Genomic DNA, 19,016 nt, shown 5'->3' on the forward strand with positions numbered 1-19,016 from the left:
CTTCCTATCACTCCCCCTCCCCCATGACCCTCCCAGTGTGTGGCCTGGGCTGACGTGTTTGTGGCAGAGGACAATTTCAGTTCCTTCTTGGGGCTGGCTGGTCCTGCCCACTTCTGCAGTGGGGCAGCCACTGTGGAAGGAAACTCTGCCTCAGGCCCTATCTTGGACCACTGTCTTCCCCAGCAGGTGGCGAAGGGGGGGGGAAAGGATCAGTGGAAAGGGTTGGGAGCCCAAGGTCTGGATGCAAGATGGCGGGTCGTATGGGCACCTGCCTGGGAGGACTGGTTCAGGCCGAGTCACGTCCCAGTCACCCAGCACCTACTATGTGCCGGACACTGTGCCAGGAGCTGGAGATGCTGCAGTGAACAAAGCAGACAAAATTCCCTGCCCTCAAGGACCTACCTTCTCCTGGTGGAAGGAGGGGGTATCACAGGTTAGGCAGAGCCATCAGACCCAGGTATGCTACCTACAGTTGGCTTCTCCTGGTTCTTCTACCTCATGTACCTTCTCACCTCACCTCATTTCCTCAGCTTCCTGAGAAAAGCCCACAGGTTTCCCTGATCTCACCTCTCCTCTCGCTCTCTTTGCTCCAGCCACACTGGCCTCCTTGATACGTTTCTTGCCTCTGAGCATTTGCATTTGCTGTTCCCTCTGCCAGGAGTGCTTGTCCCTCTGGATATCTGCATGGCTTGTGCCCTTATTTCCTTCAGGTCTTTACTGAAAAGCCGCTTCTCCAGGAGGTCTTCCCTGGCCCCTCCTAGCTAAAATGGCAACCCCACCATCCTCATGCACAATTCATATGCTCTTCCCCTGCTTCATTTTTCTCCTTGACTCTTAACTTCACCTAATGTACGGTACAAATGTTGCTTTATATTTTCCCTCTCTGGTAAGGGAGGGCAGGAGCCCTTGTCTTTCATTTTTACCAGATAATTTATTGAGGTGAAACTTACACGACATAAAATTCACCATTTTAAAGTGAACAATTCAGTGGCATTTAATACTATGCTGTGCAACCATCACCTCTATCTAGTTCCAAAACATTTTCATTGCCCCCAAATATAACGCTGTACCCATTAACCAGTCACTTCCCATTCTCCCCTCCCCCTAGTCCATGGCAACAACCCATCTGCTTTCTGTCTCTATGGACTTATCTATTCCAGATAATTCATGCACATGGAATCACACAGCATATGGTCCTTTTGCAACTGGCTTCTTTCACTTAGCATCATGTTTTCAAGGTCCACCCACATTGTGGCATGCATCTGTAATCCATTCCTTTTTATGGCTGAGTAATATTCCATTGTATGGATGTACCATGTTTTATTTATTCACTCCTCTGTTGATGGACATTTGGGTTGTTTCCACCTTTTGGCTACTGTGAATGGTGCTGCTATGAACATGAATGTACTTGTATGTCTTTTTAACTTGTATCCCTGGTGCCTCAGAAAGAGTAGTGCTCAATAAATACTGGTTGAAAGAATGACTGATTGGAGGAAACAACGGCATTTGACTCAGCAGGGTGGGGCTGGGGGGTCATATGCCTTCCCAGAAGGGGCGATGGCTGGGTGAAGGCTTGAAGCACCAGCCCTGGAAGGGGATCAGCACGTGCAAAGGCCCAGAGCATGGTGCATTCTGGGAACAGAGAGAAGCAGCTGGCCAAAGCTGAGGGAGTGGGGATAGGAAACCATGCATGAGGAGGCTGGAGGGGGAGGTAGAGACCAGGACTATAGGGCCTTGTCACTCAAGGGGAGGAGTTTGGACTTGCTCCTGAGGCAGTAGGGAGCTATGGAAAGGCTCTGAGCAATGGAGTGCCATGACTGGATTTGACTTAAGTTTTACTAGGATGCCTCAGTGGAGTATGGATTCGGAGGGCACAGAGGTCAGAGTGACAGAAAGGAGACCTGAGAGAGGGCTATTGCCGACATCCTGCTGAGAGAGAGATGGTGGTAGCTTGGGATGGGGAAATGGTGGCCGAGATGGAGAAGTGACAGACTCGAGACATGGTTTGCAGGTAAATCATCAGGATTGGTAATGGTAGCCACAACCCAGTTCTAGTTGTCAAATTCCCATTTCCAGTCCTTCTGAATCACTGTCCCTATTCACAGTAGCCAAAAGGTGGAAACAACCTAATGTCCATTACAGATGAAAGGATAAACCAAATATGGTACATCCACACAATGGAATACTATTCAATCATAAAGGAATGAAGTACTGATAAATGCAGTAACACTGATGAACCTTGAAAACATTATGCTAATTAAAAGGAGCCAGACGCAAAAGGCCACATATTGTATGATTCCAATTATATGAAATATCCAGAATAGATAAATCCATAAAGACAGAAAGTAGATTGGTGGTCGCCAGGGGCTGGCAAGAGGGGAGAATGGGCAGTGATTGCTAATGGATGTGGGGTTGTACTTTGGAGTGACAGACACGCTTTGGAACCAGGTAAAGCTGGTTGTTGTTCAAAACTGTGAATGTATCAAATGGTACTTGAATCGTTCATTTTATTTTATTTTTTGCTGGTGACTTTTAAAATTTGGGAGCTGTATCTTTTTTTCTTTATTTTCAGCTTTGTCGAGGTGTAATTGGCAAATAAAACTGTAAGGTATTTAAAGTATACACTGTGATGATTTGAAATACATACACATCATGAAAGGATTCCTCCCATCTAGTTAACTAACATCCATCACCTCCCATATTTGTGTGTGTGTGTGAGAACATGTAAATTCTACTCTCTCAGCAAATTTCAATCATACAATACAGTGTTATCAACTAGTCACCATGTTATACATTATGTTCACTTTAAAATGCTTAATTTTTTTTAATGCTTAATTTTTTTAAATGAGAATTTCACCTCAATTAAAAAAATAAATGATAAGGACTCCAAAAAAGAAAAGATGCCAGGCTCTTGGTCTCAGATTTCTGCCTTTTTTGCCCCTGTCAACCCTTGCTTCCAGCATAAGGGGTTCTGAGAACCAAGACTCATAGACTTCTGGGAAATTTTCCCCACACCAAGGACCAAATGCCCATGTGCCTGACATTTTCCTTATCTGGCGAACACCCAGATTTGGGGAAATTCCAGTTTGCCTTTCCTGTCCAAGAAATTATGGCACCATCAGGTACAGCTGGATCCAGGGGCTCAGATGATATCAGATATCATCATGTATCTGTCTCTCCCTATGCCATGGGTCTTGGCCCTACTTTCCTCTGTCCTGGCTTCACTATCAGGCAGGCTCTAGAATTCAACCACTTCTCTCCACTTCCACTGCCCCCACTCTGCTCTTAGCCACTATCATCACTCACCTGGCCTACTGCAAGAGCCTCCTCCCTGGCCTCCTGGCCTCTACCCTTGCTCCCTACAGTCCATTCTCCCCACAGCAGCTAGGAACCGCATTGAACCTAAGACAGAGCATGTCCCTCCTTTGCTCAAAACCCTCCCATGACTCTCCATTCCTCTCAGAGTAAAAGCAAAATCTTTTCCACGATCCACAAGACTCTAAGCAACCTGGCTTTGCCAATCATCTCTAACCTCATTTCCTACTATTCTTCCACTTGGTCGATCGGCACCAGCTCCACTGGCCTCCTCCCTGTTCTACAAACATGCTCAGATGGTCCCACCTCAGGACCTTTGCACTTGCTGTTCCCTCTGCCTGGGACATCCTTCTCCCAGTTATGAACATGGCTCCCTCCCTCACTTCCTTCAGGTCTCTGCTCCTCAGAGAAGCTTTCTCTGACCACTTTGTCTAAAATTGCACTCACAGTCTTTCTACCCAAATACCGCGGATTATAGTCTTCCTAGAGAGAATCACTTCTAGATCTCATCTTATTTGTTTGTTGATTGACTCAAGGACAGCACCTGGCACAGTGCCTGGCACACAAAGGTGCTTAGTGAGAGGCTGTAGAAATAGATCATCCTGATCTGTCCTGTTTCTCTCCTGCTCTCAGGCCAGGACTGGACAGTGATTGAGTCCTGGAAGGTGGTGGGGACGAGGTAGCAAGAGCAGGAAGTAAAGACAGGTCTAGGGAGGTGGAACTGTGTTATTTTGGATAGAACAAAATGAACAGCAATTCCTGTTTATTGAGAGCATCTACTGTGTGCCATGCACTTTATATACTATGATTGTCTTTGACAGATGAGGAAACAGAGGGCTAGAGAAGTGTATTGATTTCTTTAAGGCCTCACAGTGATTAAATGTGACTTACTGGGACTTGAACCCAAGCCCGCCCAACTCTAGAACTTTCTCTCTTCACCTGGGGCCAGGGGTAGGGTTGCCAGGCTTCCTGTCCATATAGAACAGTCCTGTATTGACTTTGTCATGACGCCTGAAATGTTCTGTATTCATCTTTTTTCAATAAATCACACGTTTTCAGCAGAGTTATTTTTCAAATTTAGCTGGGCGTTAAATTTGCTAAATCTGGCAACCCTAGCCAGGGAGGAGCTCGAACTCCAAGCCTAGAGCTTGCTTCAGCGAGTGGTCTCGCCCAGGACCCCGATGGTTTTTCTGGACGAATTCGCCCCCTATCCATACCCCTGAGAGCGCGGAGTCTCCGGGGATCTAATCCCGAATTGGACACTGGGAATTCCTAAACCGGTTGCTGTTCCTTTAAGAGTGGTTTCGAGGGCGGGCCCACAGGGTGTGGCGAATCCGGGTGTGGGTCGGGGCCGGGTTGTCCAATCCGGGAGCGGGGGACGAAAGCGGGGGCGGATCCGGCTCGGGCTGGTTGGGAAGGGTTAAAGAGGCGAGTTTGTGGGTCGCCGACGGTCCGGCTGCCCCCGCCTCCTTCCGTCTGATCCGCGCTCTCCCGCGGCTGCGCCGGCTCGGCCGCCCGGGAGACAAAGCACCGCCGATGCCGCCGCCGCAACCGAGCAGTTCCCGGGCCATGGCCGGGCCGCTCCCCGGCTCCGCGTCTCCCGTCCTGCCACTGCTGCCGTCGCCCTAGTCCGCGCCGTGAGGTAAGGCCGGACTGGCGGGGGGACTTTCGGGCTGACCTGCGAGGGTATGCGGGACCGGGCTCGGGCCGCCATGGGCCTCGGGGTCCCCCAGCCGTCTGGAGAGATCTCTGCTGGGGATATGTCCATTTTGCGATTCCACGCCAGTGGTACTTTTCCCATCAGGGACCCCAGCTCCAGGAGGCGTACTTGGCCGATGACCCTCCAGCCCCATAAAAGACCTCCGCCGCTGCGGGAACTCTGAGGACTAAAGCTCCACTTGGCTCCCACATTCTGCCGTTGACCACCTCTTCCAGGGCTCTGGCTGTCCTTTAAGGAAAACACCACACACAAAAGGATAGAGGGCAGCTAGGAGCAATGGCCTGGGATGGCGGTCCTGGCTTCCTTGTGGCCCCTGCCCAGGGCAGCCCTGGACAGGAACTCTTCAGGGTTCTCAGTACATGTTTTTCTGCCTGGACCTGCCACACCCTCTCCAACATGCCCACTGCTCGGGGACACTTGTGGCAGCTGGATCCAACTCCAGGACCTGTGGTTCTGGCTTCTTTCCTTGAAATGAGTGGCAAAATGCCATGCCTCAGTTTCCCCAGAGTCCTGGTTTCTGGGCAGTCTGTGTCCTTGGAGACCTGGAGCTAATTATTTGCCTTTTTAAAAAAAATATATAAATCTTTTTTTTAAATTTATTTATTTAAATTTATTTATTTATTTATGGCTGTGTTGGGTCTTCGTTTTTGTGCGAGGGCTTTCTCTAGTTGTGGCAAGCGGGGGCCACTCTTCATCGCGGTGCGCGGGCCTCTCACTATCACTGCCTCTCTTGTTCTCTGCAGAGCACAGGCTCTAGACGCGCAGGCTCAGTAATTGTGGCTCACAGGCCCAGTTGCTCCGCGGCATGTGGGATCTTCCCAGACCAGGGCTCGAACCCGTGTCCCCTGCATTGGCAGGCAGATTCTCAACCACTGCGCCACCAGAGAAGCCCTATTTGCCTTTTGACAGCTTCTTGATTGAGTGTTCACTACCTGTTCAGCATTTTGCAAAATTTCTCTTCAGGATTAATCTTTTCAATTCTGAGAGGGATGGATGTTAATATAGATGAGGCTGTGTTCTCAAGGCCCATCCAGCCTGGACTGGAGGAGGCGAGTTGGCTCTGAGACCAGAGAGGGGCTGGGTTGGTCCCCGCCAGCTTCCTGCCTGGCCAGGGACTGTTGTATTAGCAGCAGTGCCCACAGTGGACTCTGAACTTCTTGGAAAAGTGTACGAGCAGGGCGAGATAAGCGGGGGACCAGGCCCTCCCGGAGGCTGGAGACTGTGCCCTTGCTGCTTCCTGCCCTCCCCTCCTTTCTTGCTGGGCTGGAGGAGGCAGGGCCATGGGCAGAGAGGGGTCCTGTGCTGGCTGGTGACCTTGGGCTCAGGGTGGGGTGGCTGCGTGGAGGGGAGCTGCTGAGTGTGAGGGAAATTGCTCTTCCTTTGGCCTTAATGGGTGGTGAGACTCCAAGATCAGCCCCTTTGGGCTGGTTGCCTAGAGCATGAGATTCTAGGCACAGAATTGTACCTTTGGGCAAGTTACTTAAGCTCTCTGTGTCTCAGTTTCCACATCCATGAATGTGGGATGGGGAAAAGACTCCTCATGGGGCTGTTGAAAGGTTTACGTAGGTAACTGTTTGGTTCATTTTACAGGTTTTTGAGCACCATCTACGTGCCAGGCACTGGAATTCAGACAGAGAACCTCCGCCCTCCTAGAGCAGCAAAAATGACCCAGGTAATTTCCGGCGGAGGTATGGGAGAGTGACTAGGGGGGTCTCTTGTATACAGAGACCTCCTCCTCCTTGAGGAGGTGATGGTCAAGCTGAAACTGAAGGATGAGGAGTTGGCCATGTGAAGATACAGGGAAGGCATTCCAGGTAGCGGGAAGAGCCAGGGCAAAGGCCCTCAGGTGTTTGAGGAACACCAAGGAGGCCAGGGTGGCTGGAGCCGAGTGAGCAAGGGGGAAAGAAATAGGGGAAGGGAACTTGGAAGACATGGGGAAGAATGAATTTTATACTGAGAGAAGTAGGGAGCCATGGGAGGGTTTAAAGTAGGGGAGGGGTGTGATAGGGTTTAGTTTTAATAGGATCCCTCTGTGGGGGATGGATCCTCTGGGGGGCCAGGGGAGGGGCCTAGGAAGGAGTTATGATCTTACCCTGAACAACACGGACAAGGAACGGGCAATGGTGGAGGAAGGGAGACCAATGAAGAAGCTACTGTAGCTGTCCAGGCGAGCCACGATGGGGGGCCTAGAATGGAGGTGGCAGTGAGCAGAGATGAGGCCACTGATTTGGAAGAGGTGGGGAGGGGATGAAGTGGACTTGATAAGTGATCAGATGTGGAGGTGGGGGGAAACCAAGGGCCTTTTGCCAAGACAGAGAGCACTGAGGGGAGCATTTGGAGAGGCTGAGAAGAATGTCATCAGCTACCACAGCTAAGCACGTACTATGCCTGGCACCGTGCTTAGGGCTTCTATGTAGCCATTGTGTCATCGTCACGACAACCCCGACTTAGGTGCTGTTATGATCCCATTTTACAGATGTGGAAGCAGAGGCCCAGAGAGGCTTAAAGCTTGCCCGGGGTCACACAGCCTGGACACTACAGAGCTGACATTTGAACCCAGAGAAGAGCAAGCCGAAACCAGAACTGAGCAGAGGGCAGGGAAGTAAGCAGTGGCCTGAGAGGTAGGAGGGAAATGGGGCGAGTAGGGTGGGTGGTTCCTGTGAGAAATGGGGCTGGGGTCCACATGGGAGTTGTTGGGGGGGTAGGGAGGAATCCCTCCCATTTTCCAGAGAAACTGAGGCTCAGAGAGGGGAGGCCCATGTCTGAAGTCACACAGCTCAGGGACGTAGAGCAGAGATTAAACACCCTGAGTCTTCAGGGGTTGTGGCCTTGGTCAGGTCAGCTGCTAGGTCAGGACAGGCACTAAATCACGGCTCATGTTGCTTCTTCCAGGAAGCCTTTCTTGACTGTGTAGGCTGGTGAGATGAGGTGGATTGGGTTGGGAGCAATTGCCTCCTCCGCCCTGGGTCAGGTTGCCTGTCTGGGCCCCACTGTGGCTAGCTGCTCCCTGGAGAGGCACCACCCATATCTCATTACTCCAGGTCCTAAGCACTGCCCAGGTCGGGGAATGAACATTAACTGAGCACCCACTGCATTCCAGCGACTTTATATACTTTGCTTCTTGAACAATGTGGCCAATGTCCTATGTAGAGTGAGATTTTGAAGCAGGAACACAAGGTACATTTGCAGAGTGGCCATGGAAAACCCAAAGGGAGGGTGTAGCCACCTTGGGGACCCATGTGCCACCTGAGTCCTACCTGGCCAGTGTTTCCCTCATCATATACTCCTTGGAGGAAAGTGGTAAAATCACTGTGGCCAAGTGCATAGAGTTAGATTCCTCTACTTCAAATGGGTGCACAATGCTCTCCCCCCAGCCCCTCCCTGTAAGTGTGGGCCAAGCCCTGGGCCCTTTATCTGGATTATTTCGTAACAGTCTTTTCTGCCACTGTGACTGCATCACCCACCTCTCCCCTTCCTCACTCTGCTCCAGCCTCACCAACCTCCTCAAGCACACTAGCAGGTTCCTACCTCAGGGCCTTGCACGTGCTATTCCCTCTGCTTGGCATGTCCCAGGGGCTCCCTCCCTCACCTCCTTCAGGTCTCTGCTCAAATGGCGCCTTCTCAGTACAACCTTTCTTGACACCGACCCCCCCCCTTTAAGATCAAACACTCCTTTTGTCCTTAACACTCCTTACCCCCTCCCTGTCTTATATTTTCCAGACCGCTTAAGACCATGTGGCCTTTATCTGTTAAAGTACAGATAATGTACTCTATCTGTTTGTTAACTGTCTGCTCCCTTCACCTGCCACTAGCACATCAGCACCAAGAGCACAGCAACCCTCTCCCTCTTGTTTACTGCTAGTGCCTAGAACAGTGCCTGGAACACAGTAGGTGCTTAATAAATGTTTGATGAATGAAGTCCCTACAGTCCTCTGAAATAGGTTCTATTTATCCCTGTTTCATGGACCCGCAAATCAAAGCTAAGTTATGAAATCAGCAGAGCTGGAACCTGACCACAAAAGGTCAGCTGGTCTGGAACCTGGGGATGATGGAAACAGCAGCAGCTGAAATGAGGCCTGGGTTTGAATTTCAGCTCAGCCTAACTTGCTTTTTGGCCTTGGGCCAGTGACTAACCTCTCTGAACTTTGTTTCCCCGTCGGGGGGGGGTAATGCTAGTCCCTGCCACCTAAGGTTTGTTTTGCGATTAAATGAGTTAACATATATAAAATGCTTGGCATGCCCTAGGAATCCTCAACATTATTTGGGGGAGGTAGGACAGCAGGAGAGTTACCAGCCTGGCTTCTGGGGCCAGTCAGACCCGGGTTCGAGTCCTGGCTGTGCTCCTGAAGAGTTGTGTGAGTCTGGGCAGGCTGCTTCTGGTCCTTGAGCCTCAGTTTCCTCATCTGTGAAACGGGGGTGATGAGTGCTGTGGCAGCCGAGGGTGGTGTGAGATCACCCGAGGCGGTGGCTGCGTGAATAACTGCCGCCCCGGTGGGGACAGGTCCCGAGCCCCCAGGCCCCGCCGCCATGAAGCTGAACGAGCGCAGCCTGGCCTTCTACGCCACCTGCGACGCCCCGGCCGACAACGCGGGCTTCCTGTACAAGAAGGGCGGCCGGCATGCGGCCTACCACCGCCGCTGGTTTGTGCTGCGCGGCAACATGCTCTTCTACTTCGAGGACGCGGCCAGCCGTGAGCCCGTGGGCGTCATCATCCTGGAGGGCTGCACTGTGGAGCTGGTGGAGGCGGCCGAGGAGTTCGCCTTCGCCGTGCGCTTCGCTGGGGCCCGGGCCCGCACCTACGTGCTGGCAGCCGAGAGCCAGGCCGCCATGGAGGGCTGGGTGAAGGCGCTGTCGCGGGCCAGCTTCGACTACCTGCGGTTGGTGGTGCGCGAGCTGGAGCGGCAGCTGGCAGCCGTGCGCGCAGGCGGCGGCCCAGCCCCGCCCCGCCGACCCCGCGCGCTCCCGCCCAAAGAGAACGGCTGTGCCGTGTGGAGCTCGGAGACGCCCGCCGCCCCCAGCCCCCGGCCCGGCCCCGAGCCCCCGCCACTGCCGCCCCGCCGGCGGGCCTCGGCGCCCAACGGGCCTCTCGACTCGGCCTCCTTCGCCCAGCTGCACGAGTGGTACGGGCAGGAGGTCAGGGCGCTGAGGGGCCAGTGGCTCCGCAGCCAGGCCCAGCCCTGAGGATAGGGCTGAGGGCCGGAACCAAGAGGAAGCGGTCAAGGCCAGCCTTGAGGCCAGCACTGGTCCTGGTTCTGGTGCCACTCCAGCCCCAGGCCCTGCTCTGACAGGCCCAGCCCTGAGACACGGGGACCTGGTCCTGAGGGCGGTTGCAGTCGGCGTAAGGCCTGAGGTCCCTGCCTGATCTTCTCTCGGGGACTCAGGCTCGGAGAAGATGCTGGGTTCTGAGGGGTGCTTTGGGACCTCTGTCATTCAGAGAAAGCCCAGCCTTGAGGAGGCCATCGTGCCTGATCCTCAGGAGAATCCAGGCCCTGGGTGATCCTCAAGCAGCCGGAGGGCTGGTTTTGTGGGAACTGTAGCCCCCAACCCAGCCCTGCAGGTGCCTCCATCGCCTGTCCCGAATCACCTAGCTGAGGCTTGTTGCTGGCAACAGGCATCCACTGGGGCAGCTGGGACCTGTGAGGATCTGTGGCCTGGAAGGCACATGCCCAGTCAGCGCTGGTCCAGAGGCTCCAGACTGGGCCTCACGCGGACAGGAGGCTGGGCTGGGCTACACCACACCTGGGCCTGACCCTGTGGCTCCAAGACCCGCCGGAGGAGCTGCCTGGCTGCCGCCTGCCTGCCTGCCTCCATAAACGTGGGCTTTCATGTGTGCCCAGCACCGTGGGATGGCCGGGTCCCCGGGGCTCCCGGCCCGGAGTGAGGCCGAGGCAGCACTTTCCCTTGGGGCCTCAGCCAGGCCTCAAGGTGGTGCTCCTGGGACCGTAGCGGCCCTCTGGCTTCGGGCCACATCTGTGCTCCTGTGGCAGCCCTCACGCTCTCCCAGCACTGCTTAGCCACATCCTCTGTCTTTTCCCAGAGCCAGCCTGGGGCGGGGCCTCTCGGGAGCTCGCCTGACCTCGTCCAGTCCTGGACTGGGCAGCTGTGGCCTGAGCTGACTTTCCAGCAGCTTCCCCTAGGGAGGAGGGGCCATGAGCTGATTCACGGCCCAGAAAGGGCCCAGGTGCCAATCTGACAGGGGCAAAGAAGCAGCTGCAAAGCCGTATTTGGCTTCCAGAACCCTCTCCCTCCATCACAGCCCCTCTCTGAGCTCACAGACTCAGCCCCCTTCTCGCCCACAATATTCCAAGAGGGAGACCAGGTCTCGCTTTGCTTCGAGACCAACTTGTTTTTCACTCACTACAGTGGTCGTTCTTCATCCAGGGAGAATCTCGGGGGGCTGGGACACCCCTGGCCCTCAAGCTGGGTCATGTTTACAGTCCTCAGTGCCCCCAAATTGGGACCCCCTGAGGACACCCCTGCCCTAATCTTTATTTCCCCTGAGGCTCCCTCTTGGTGACAGACAGACTCGGCCCTTAGCCCCTTCCTGCTGCCTTTGGAGACCTCGGACCTTGGGGAAGAATGGGGAGCTGTCTGTGTGTCTGCAATCACCAGCTCACTGCTGGCTCAGTTGACTGGAGCTTCAGGTTTAATTTAAATACTTAGGGTGTTTTTTTTCCTAGCAACAAAGCTTGGTGTTTTCACTGCTTTTGTTCCTTGTTGGCTGGTGGGAAGGGATAGGGTGCCTGGTTCTGGGTTTGGCCAGTGAGGGGGGCGGGGATAGTTGGCACTGCCCCCAGGGAGAGGGCAAGGAGCCTTGGCTGGAGACACAGGAACCTCAAGAATCTCACCTGGTTCTTTGCCTTCTCCCTGGCAAGCCCTGCTCTCCTGCAGGTGCTCTGGGGGTCTTGATACGCTTTCCATGCCCCTCTTCCCCAAGTCCTCAGTGGTGGGGATGGGGATGGCAGCTCTTGTCCACAGGCTTTGGGTCTCAGGGGGTGTTAGGAACTGCCCAGTGCCCATGTCCTGGCCAGACCTAGCTGGTGTGGTGAGGTGTTGGCCCCAGTCCTGGTGTAGGTTTACAAGCACTAAAGGTACAATCTCCTCCCACCCACCCCCAAAGCACAACCTGCGGTCAGGCTACCTCCAGAGATGGGCTGGGGAGAGATAATCAGGCAGCCTGGGAGAGGGATATAAAGGCTAAAATAAAATAAACAAAGGTTTGTCAAGTAATGGCTGGTTATATCATTCTTTTCCCCCATCAAAGTCCTGGATTGATTTGCCTGGCAGAGCCAGGGGCAGGCCCTACAAGAGAAGCGGCTAGAGTGTGCTGAGTGCTCCCTGATGCTCTGTCAGGCACATTCTTACAACCTCTATGGCAGATACTGGCCCCCTTTTACAGATGAGGAAACTGAGGCTCAGAGGGGTTAAGAAATCTTCCAAGTTCACACAGCTGAAAAGTGTCAGAGCAGGGACATAAACCTCTGGAATCCTGTGGGAAAAGGCAGAGTCTTTGAGAGGAATATGAGGAAATGGAGTCCCAAAGTTCCTTTTCAGAGGGGAGAGAAGGCAGGGGTAAAGATGAGGATAAAAAGTCAACTGTGGGCTGAAGACCTGACAGTTGGGAGGGATGCCAAAGGGAAAAGCCAAAATTTGGCTCTTCTCACTGATCAGTTCCTGGTGGCTGCCTCTGGGCCTGGAGTGAGGAGGATTCTGGCACCAATGCTAGTTCAGAGGGAAATATCCTGTGATTGATTAGTGATGTCTGCTGTGAGCAAAGGGCGGATGGTGGCAGTATTTATGATGTATATCTGTTATCTCAGCCCCAAGTGTGTTTGCTGGGCTAATGGAAGGTTTACAGATGGGAAGGGGCTGGCCCAAGGTCATCTAGTATGATAGACTAGGCCCTAGGTCCTCTTGATGTGGATCCAGAGCTTGGTCACATGTCTCTTGCCAGCCTGGAAAAATCATGCACATTCAGGAAAATGTGCCTTAGGATGAGCAACCTACAGTCCTTGGTCTGCAGAACAAGTTCAAAGAGTGAGAAAAATACCAAGGTCAGGGAATCACATTACTCGTGAGCAAACAGTACATGCTGAGTAATTCCTTCCACCTCTCCTGGGACCCCAGCTGATAGACGGGGTTGGGGAAGTGCCTCCCCACATAGGCTGAGTCAGGATGCTGCCCGTGGCATTTGTGACCGCGGCCACTGCAAGGCCTGAGGCACAGAATGGGGGAAATAGCCGGAGAGGCAGCCCCAAGAGGGAGGGTCACAGGTGAGCCCTCACCTGCCTGGCTTCTGAGGAATGAAACGGGGAGGGGTGACAAGTCAGTGTTGTGTGTCCACCTGCTAACAGTGTTTCCTCTTGACCCCGGGGAGGTGTTCGGGCCATGAGCCTGAGGAAGACCACAGCATCCCAGGAGTGTGACAAAGTTGAGGAAGTTGTCTTCACTCGAACAGTGTTTGGAGGATACTGTATGTGTTCAGAAGGAATATTCTGAGAAGCCACTTGGGGTAGGGGATGAGAACCTCAAGGAGGGCAATTAGGCCGGAAGTAATGGGCTCACTGCCCAACATCCAGCCACGCTAAATGATTAGTCAAATTCTGTCAGTTGTGCTACTCCCATTTGATATTCAGGGACTGGCTAAACTTGACCTGCTAAAGATGGCTGTGTGTTGGGGGTGGGTGAGATGAGTGAAGGGGGTCAACTGTATGGTGATGGATGACAACTAGATTTGTGGTGGTGGTCACTTTTAGTGTATATAGATGTCGAATTATTAATGCTGTGCACCTGAAACTCATATTAAAAAAAAGATATATACAGGGAATTCTCCAGTGGTCCAGGGGCTGGGACTCTGTGCGTTCAGTGCCGAGGGCCCGGGTTTGATCCCTGGTCAGGGAACTAGGATTCCCGCAAGCTGCAGCCAAAAAAAAAGAAAAAAGAAAAAAAAAAAAATATATATATGTGTCTATCTGTGCCTGACAGATAAGAGTAGAAGGGCATTCTTGCTTCTAAAAAGAGACACAATGAAGAGCTCTGGAAGTAAGCTATGTCTGAAGCCTGGAGCCATGGTAGCCATCTTGTGATCCTGAAGTAGGCCATGTTAAGGAAAACATCCCCTGCTGAGTTTAGCACACACTGGAAAATATCCTTGACCTGCTGCATCAATGGACCTGAGAACCCGCCCTTCTTCTGGAAGTCTTGTTGTTTGAGGTAATAAATGTGTAAAGCTTCGAGGGGGACTTTTTTTGTTATTTGCAGTCAGAGGCTTCCTAACACATAAGCTTGAGTGACTGCAGCTGTTCCCTTTAAGGAGCATGGCTCTGGGTAGCCAGCCACAGACAGGGCTGTTGTCAGCTCACTGGGGTGAAGGTTTGGGCTAGAGTGGGATTCTCTAGCACAGTAGAAGGGCCGCTGTTTTCCTCATCCTCTCCATGGATGCCTTCCTCTCTCCTCTTCTGAGTGGGACAAATATTGAAAGAATAGCACTCTCTGCCTCCCCCACTTGTGGCTCAGTATCTTGTATGTTCCTCAGCAGGGCTGTTTTGTCTCTACTCTGGCTAGATCTGGTGCCAACTGTCCACTCCCCCCTCACGCAATCCCTCCCCAGATCACCTTACCTCACCTTACGCAAACTTTGTTATGGAAAAGGCCCTGCTACTTGTCCCAACTTCTAAAGTCGCAGCATTCAAAATAACTCCTCCAGGGCAGTAAAACAATAAACCGCTTAAGCCCAGCTGCAGGCTTCGCATTTTCTGATGAGGACTGGGCCCGTGAGCTGTTTTCCACTTAGGGTTTCAAAACAGTTGCCCGCTCCTGACAGAGGGGTCAGAGCTGCCTCGGCTTGGTCTCCCCGTGCTTGGGGCCATGGCTCTGTCTGTTCTTGCCAGGTGCAGCTCTGAAAGCACTTGGGCACCGGGGCTGCTGCCACTGCCCTCTCTTCATCGTTCAGGGGCACTATGGTCATTGTTTCTCTAGCTATGGGGCCAAGAAATCCTGGGGTGGCGCAAGTAGGCCCCCTAGACTGCAGCTCCTTGAGAGCAGGGACAAGTCTGCCTCCCATGTGCCCCCAAGGCCTGGCACAGTGCCCGGCACAGGTATGTCAAAAATTGCCTCCTGTGCCCATTCAGCTCACGTGATTCTACCCTCCCTGACCACAGCTGCTTGGGCAGGAGTTGGTCCCGAGACACAAGCTGAGCCAATCAGGGTCCAGGGAATTTTGAATCAGCGGGGAGTGGGTGTTGGGGGGGTGTATGGATGGACAGACTAAGTTGGGTATGAGGCGGCCTTAGAGAGAGAACAAACGGCTCAAGATAGACTGCAGTGTTCCGAAGCCTGGTTGAATTTCCTGCCTTTGGGTTTCACAAGGTTTACTCTGGATCTTCAAATAAACGGTTTGCACATCTTTAAGTGGATCACAATTTCTTTCAACCCAACAGTTGCCGACTACACCAAGACACCCAGTGAACGTTTGTTCTGCACTCCTATGCTCTTCTGTTGCACCAGCATCCTTCGTAGGGCCTGGCACACACAGTGAGGCCAAACGAAGCAGAATGAATTAGAACTGCCTCCCATTTACTGAGACCTATGATGTCTGAGTCACCTGGTTGGGGTGGGGGGGATAGTTCTTAAAATACAGATTCCTGGGCTCTGGCTCCAGGAATTTTGGTCAGGAGGTTGGAGGAGGATCCAGGAATCTGCATTTTGAGTAGGAAACAAGGGATTTTAGAACCATAGCTTAAGAAATGCTCATTTAATCTTCAAGGAAACTTATAAGGCAGTGTGGTAGCCAGCCTCCCTGATGATCCTTGCCTCCTGGGGTACACACCCTTGTGAAGTCCCTTCCCACACTGAAAAACGGCAAACCTGTGTAGCCAAGAGGATACTGTGGAAGCAACAGTGGGGCTTCCAAATCTAGGGTATAGAAGACACCACAGCCTCTGCCTTGCTCACTCTTGGCTGCCATGTTGTAAGGATGCTCAAGCAGCCCCATGGAGAGGGCCACTTGCAGAGGAACTGAAATGCCCAGCCAACAGCCAGCACCTGCTCATCCACCATCTAAGTGTGCCTTCTTGGAAGTGGGTTCTCCAGCCCCAGAACAGCCTTCAGATGACTGTAGCCATGGCTGACAGCTTAACTGTAACCTCATGAGAGACCAAGGAGCCAGAGCCACCCAGTCAAGCCACTCCCAAATTCCTGACCTACAGAGATTTTGAGATAAATGTTTATTGTTTTAAGCCACTAAGTTTGGGGTTGTTATACAGTAATAGACAACAAATACAGGTAGAATGGACAAATACATGTCCATTTTACAGATAAGGGAACTGAATCTCATTAAAGGGTCCTCAGGTTACCTAATAGTAGAGAGTCAAACCCAGGCTAGGATGAGTTCAAAGCTATTGTTTTTAATAACTATACCCCAGGGGGCTGGAGAAGGTCACAGACCATTAAAGAGATCAACTGTTTTATCCCTCTCATTGTTGGCCAAGGTAGTCAGGGTGGTCCGTGCCCCATCTCTACTGCTCTGGGGTTTTGAGAGGTGGCTCCAGCCTCCTGGGTACCTGCAAAGCAACACACACCCTGTGCTTTAGCTATGGAGGTCTGTCCTTTAGAGTGATTTCTAGGATAGTCATGCCAGCGGTCATGGGCCAGTCAGCCAGGTGAGGTCTAGCTTTTTCATTCCCCAGGAGATGATGGGAGATGGGGCTGCTGGCCCGATGCGAGCAGCATAATTAGGAAGAAAAGGAGGGCAGGGGTGGGAAGCAAGGACCGCAGAAGCCTGAGGTCAGGGCCTGCACTGGGAGTGGGCCCGGCCACTCTCCTTTGGTCTGCCGTCTCCTCAGGCAGATGGGACCTCCTAACCTCCTGGAAGTGCAAGTCTGACCACAGCAACCCCCTGCCTCATACCACCCATGGCTCCCCAGTGCCCTCAGGAGAAAGGCCTATTTCCCACCATGCCCCAGGGGGCTTCAGGATCTAGCCCTTGTCCCTCTTCCTCCCTGCACCTCAAATTCTAGCCTCCTTTGGATTTGTTTCCCCATGTCCTTGTCCCTGTCCCATGTCTTGCCAGCTATTCCTTCTGCTCTCCTCTTATGATTCTCTAAATCCTATTGTCTTTCAGGTGTCAGCTGAGATGCCTCCTCCTCCAGGAAGCCTTCCGGGATCCCCCTTATTCACACTCTTGTGGTGTTTCCACCACTGAAGCACTGAGCACACAGCAGGTACTCAATCTATACTTATTACCTGGATGAACAGTCGCCAAATTGCCCCCAGCTCAGCTCTCTCCTCCCTTCTGTTCCTTGATCTAAACCTGCCTCTGCCTGTAAGGCCTCCCCTGCCTTCTCATTCCTCTCTGGTCTCTCCACTCTTGCTCTCCCATGGTCCCTAGTTCAGAATTCCACATTTCTGTGTTTTTGCTGCATTTTCCACTCCAGATGGACAGCGACTGCAGACACAATGTCAACACCAAAGCTAATGGTCCAGAGGGAGCTTTGGTTCCCAGAGCCCAGGGGGCATCTACTTCTACAGGTTCTTAGGTGACTTGTGTGTGTCAGATGAGGCTTCCTGCTCCACTCCTGCCCCCACCTACAACCCGCGGCCACATCCTGAGGATTTCTGACTTCTGACCTCCGGAGCTGCAAACCAAGTGTCCAAAACGCCTGTCTTTGGCTTTACTTTGGAGCAATTAGTTACCCTAACCAAGGAGGAGTTCACTCATCATTTCATTCCCACCGCAAGGACGTGTGGAAAAACTGGGGTGATCAGAAGGTTTCCAGACAAAGAGGAAAAGGTCTGTCTTGGGATGCCACGTGCCCTTCGCTCACGGGTGAATAATGTTTAATGCCACTTAGGGAACTCTCTTGACATTATTGGTCAAGAAAAAACAAACCTCCTGCAGCTTGATACACAGAGAGACTCACCATCATGGGTTGAAGGAACCCAACCCCCACTCATGAAAACAGTACGGAACACTGAGCCCTTGTGTGCCACACACTGTCTTATGTGTTTTACATGCATCATCATTCCTGATAATGACCCTTTGAGTTGGCTGCTGTGATACCCCCATTTTACAGATGGGGAGACTGAGGCCCTAGTTATACAGCTGGGAAAGGGGTGCTGCTGTGTTGGTCACCAGAAAGCCCCTCTTGGCACTTTTCCATCAGGAGTCTAGAGGCACCCGCCACTCACACACTCCACTGAGGTGGGCACAGCTTGTAAACTGGCTGGTCTTAGGGCCACAGCCTGTGGCCCCCGATTGGGGCAGGGCACAGTCTCAGCTCCTCAGATCTAGACCCCAGAGTCTAACCAGCTTCCACCTTCTGCAATGAGTGGAATGTGTATTCCAATCCTTCCATCTTCCTTTGTTGGAGCCCACAGCACAGTCACCAACCGAGATGCCCACAGGACCTGGGCAGGTGGTACAGGTGCAGACAGAGGCAAATCATGGGCACATGTCCTAATGGGGAGGGCCACTCCCCAGCTACCTGCTGTCATGTTGGAATTTGGGCCCTGTGTGGCCAGATCTTACTGTTTTCCAGTGAAGCCAGTAATCAAGATTTTTAATGAAATTAGAACATTCTTTAACGCCATACACAAAAATAAACTCAAAATGGATTAAAGACCTAAATGTAAGACTGGATACTACCAAACTCTTAGAGAAAACACTCTTTGACATAATCGCAGCAGTATCTTTTTCGATTCGTCTCCTAGAGTAATGGAAATTAAAAAAAAAACAACAACAAATGGGACCAAATTAAACTCAAATTCTTTTGCACAGAAAAGGAAACCATAAACAAAACGAAAAGACAACCCACAGAATGGGAGAAAATATGTGCAAACGATGCTACTGACAAGGGATTAATCTCCAAAATTTACAAACAGCTCATGCAGCTCAATATCAAAAAAACAAACAACCCGATCAAAAAATGGGCAGAAGACCTAAATAGACATTTCTCCAAAGAAGACATACAGATGGCCAAGA

The 19,016-nt window shown here is 52.2% G+C and overlaps 1 protein-coding gene across 2 annotated transcripts; it reads left to right on the top strand.

Moving 5' to 3' along the window:
- The first annotated feature begins 4,760 nt into the window (after positions 1-4,760).
- Positions 4,761-18,702, top strand: PHETA1 (PH domain containing endocytic trafficking adaptor 1). Of its 2 annotated transcripts, XR_003792638.1 has the most exons (5): positions 4,761-4,957; positions 6,626-6,707; positions 7,512-7,656; positions 17,157-17,256; positions 17,470-18,702. XR_003792638.1 is itself a non-coding variant. In XM_029216451.1 (4 exons), the coding sequence occupies exon 4, from the start codon at positions 9,563-9,565 to the stop codon at positions 10,214-10,216; it is 654 nt and encodes a 217-aa protein (XP_029072284.1). In that variant the 5' UTR covers positions 4,761-4,957; positions 6,626-6,707; positions 7,512-7,656; positions 9,537-9,562; the 3' UTR covers positions 10,217-14,021. The 2 variants fall into 2 exon arrangements, 1 of the variants encoding a protein (XP_029072284.1); XM_029216451.1 differs by lacking the exons at positions 17,157-17,256; positions 17,470-18,702 and adding an exon at positions 9,537-14,021.
- Positions 18,703-19,016: the final 314 nt, after the last annotated feature.

This window comes from Monodon monoceros, unplaced genomic scaffold (genome assembly GCF_005190385.1).
Source record: "Monodon monoceros isolate NGI ecotype Baffin Bay Population unplaced genomic scaffold, NGI_Narwhal_1 Super_Scaffold_1, whole genome shotgun sequence".
NCBI lineage: Eukaryota > Metazoa > Chordata > Mammalia > Artiodactyla > Monodontidae > Monodon > Monodon monoceros.

Bases quoted from the DNA above. Each gene is read 5' to 3' on its own strand.
- PHETA1 (XM_029216451.1), top strand. From the start codon at position 9,563: ATGAAGCTGAACGAGCGCAGCCTGGCCTTCTACGCCACCTGCGACGCC.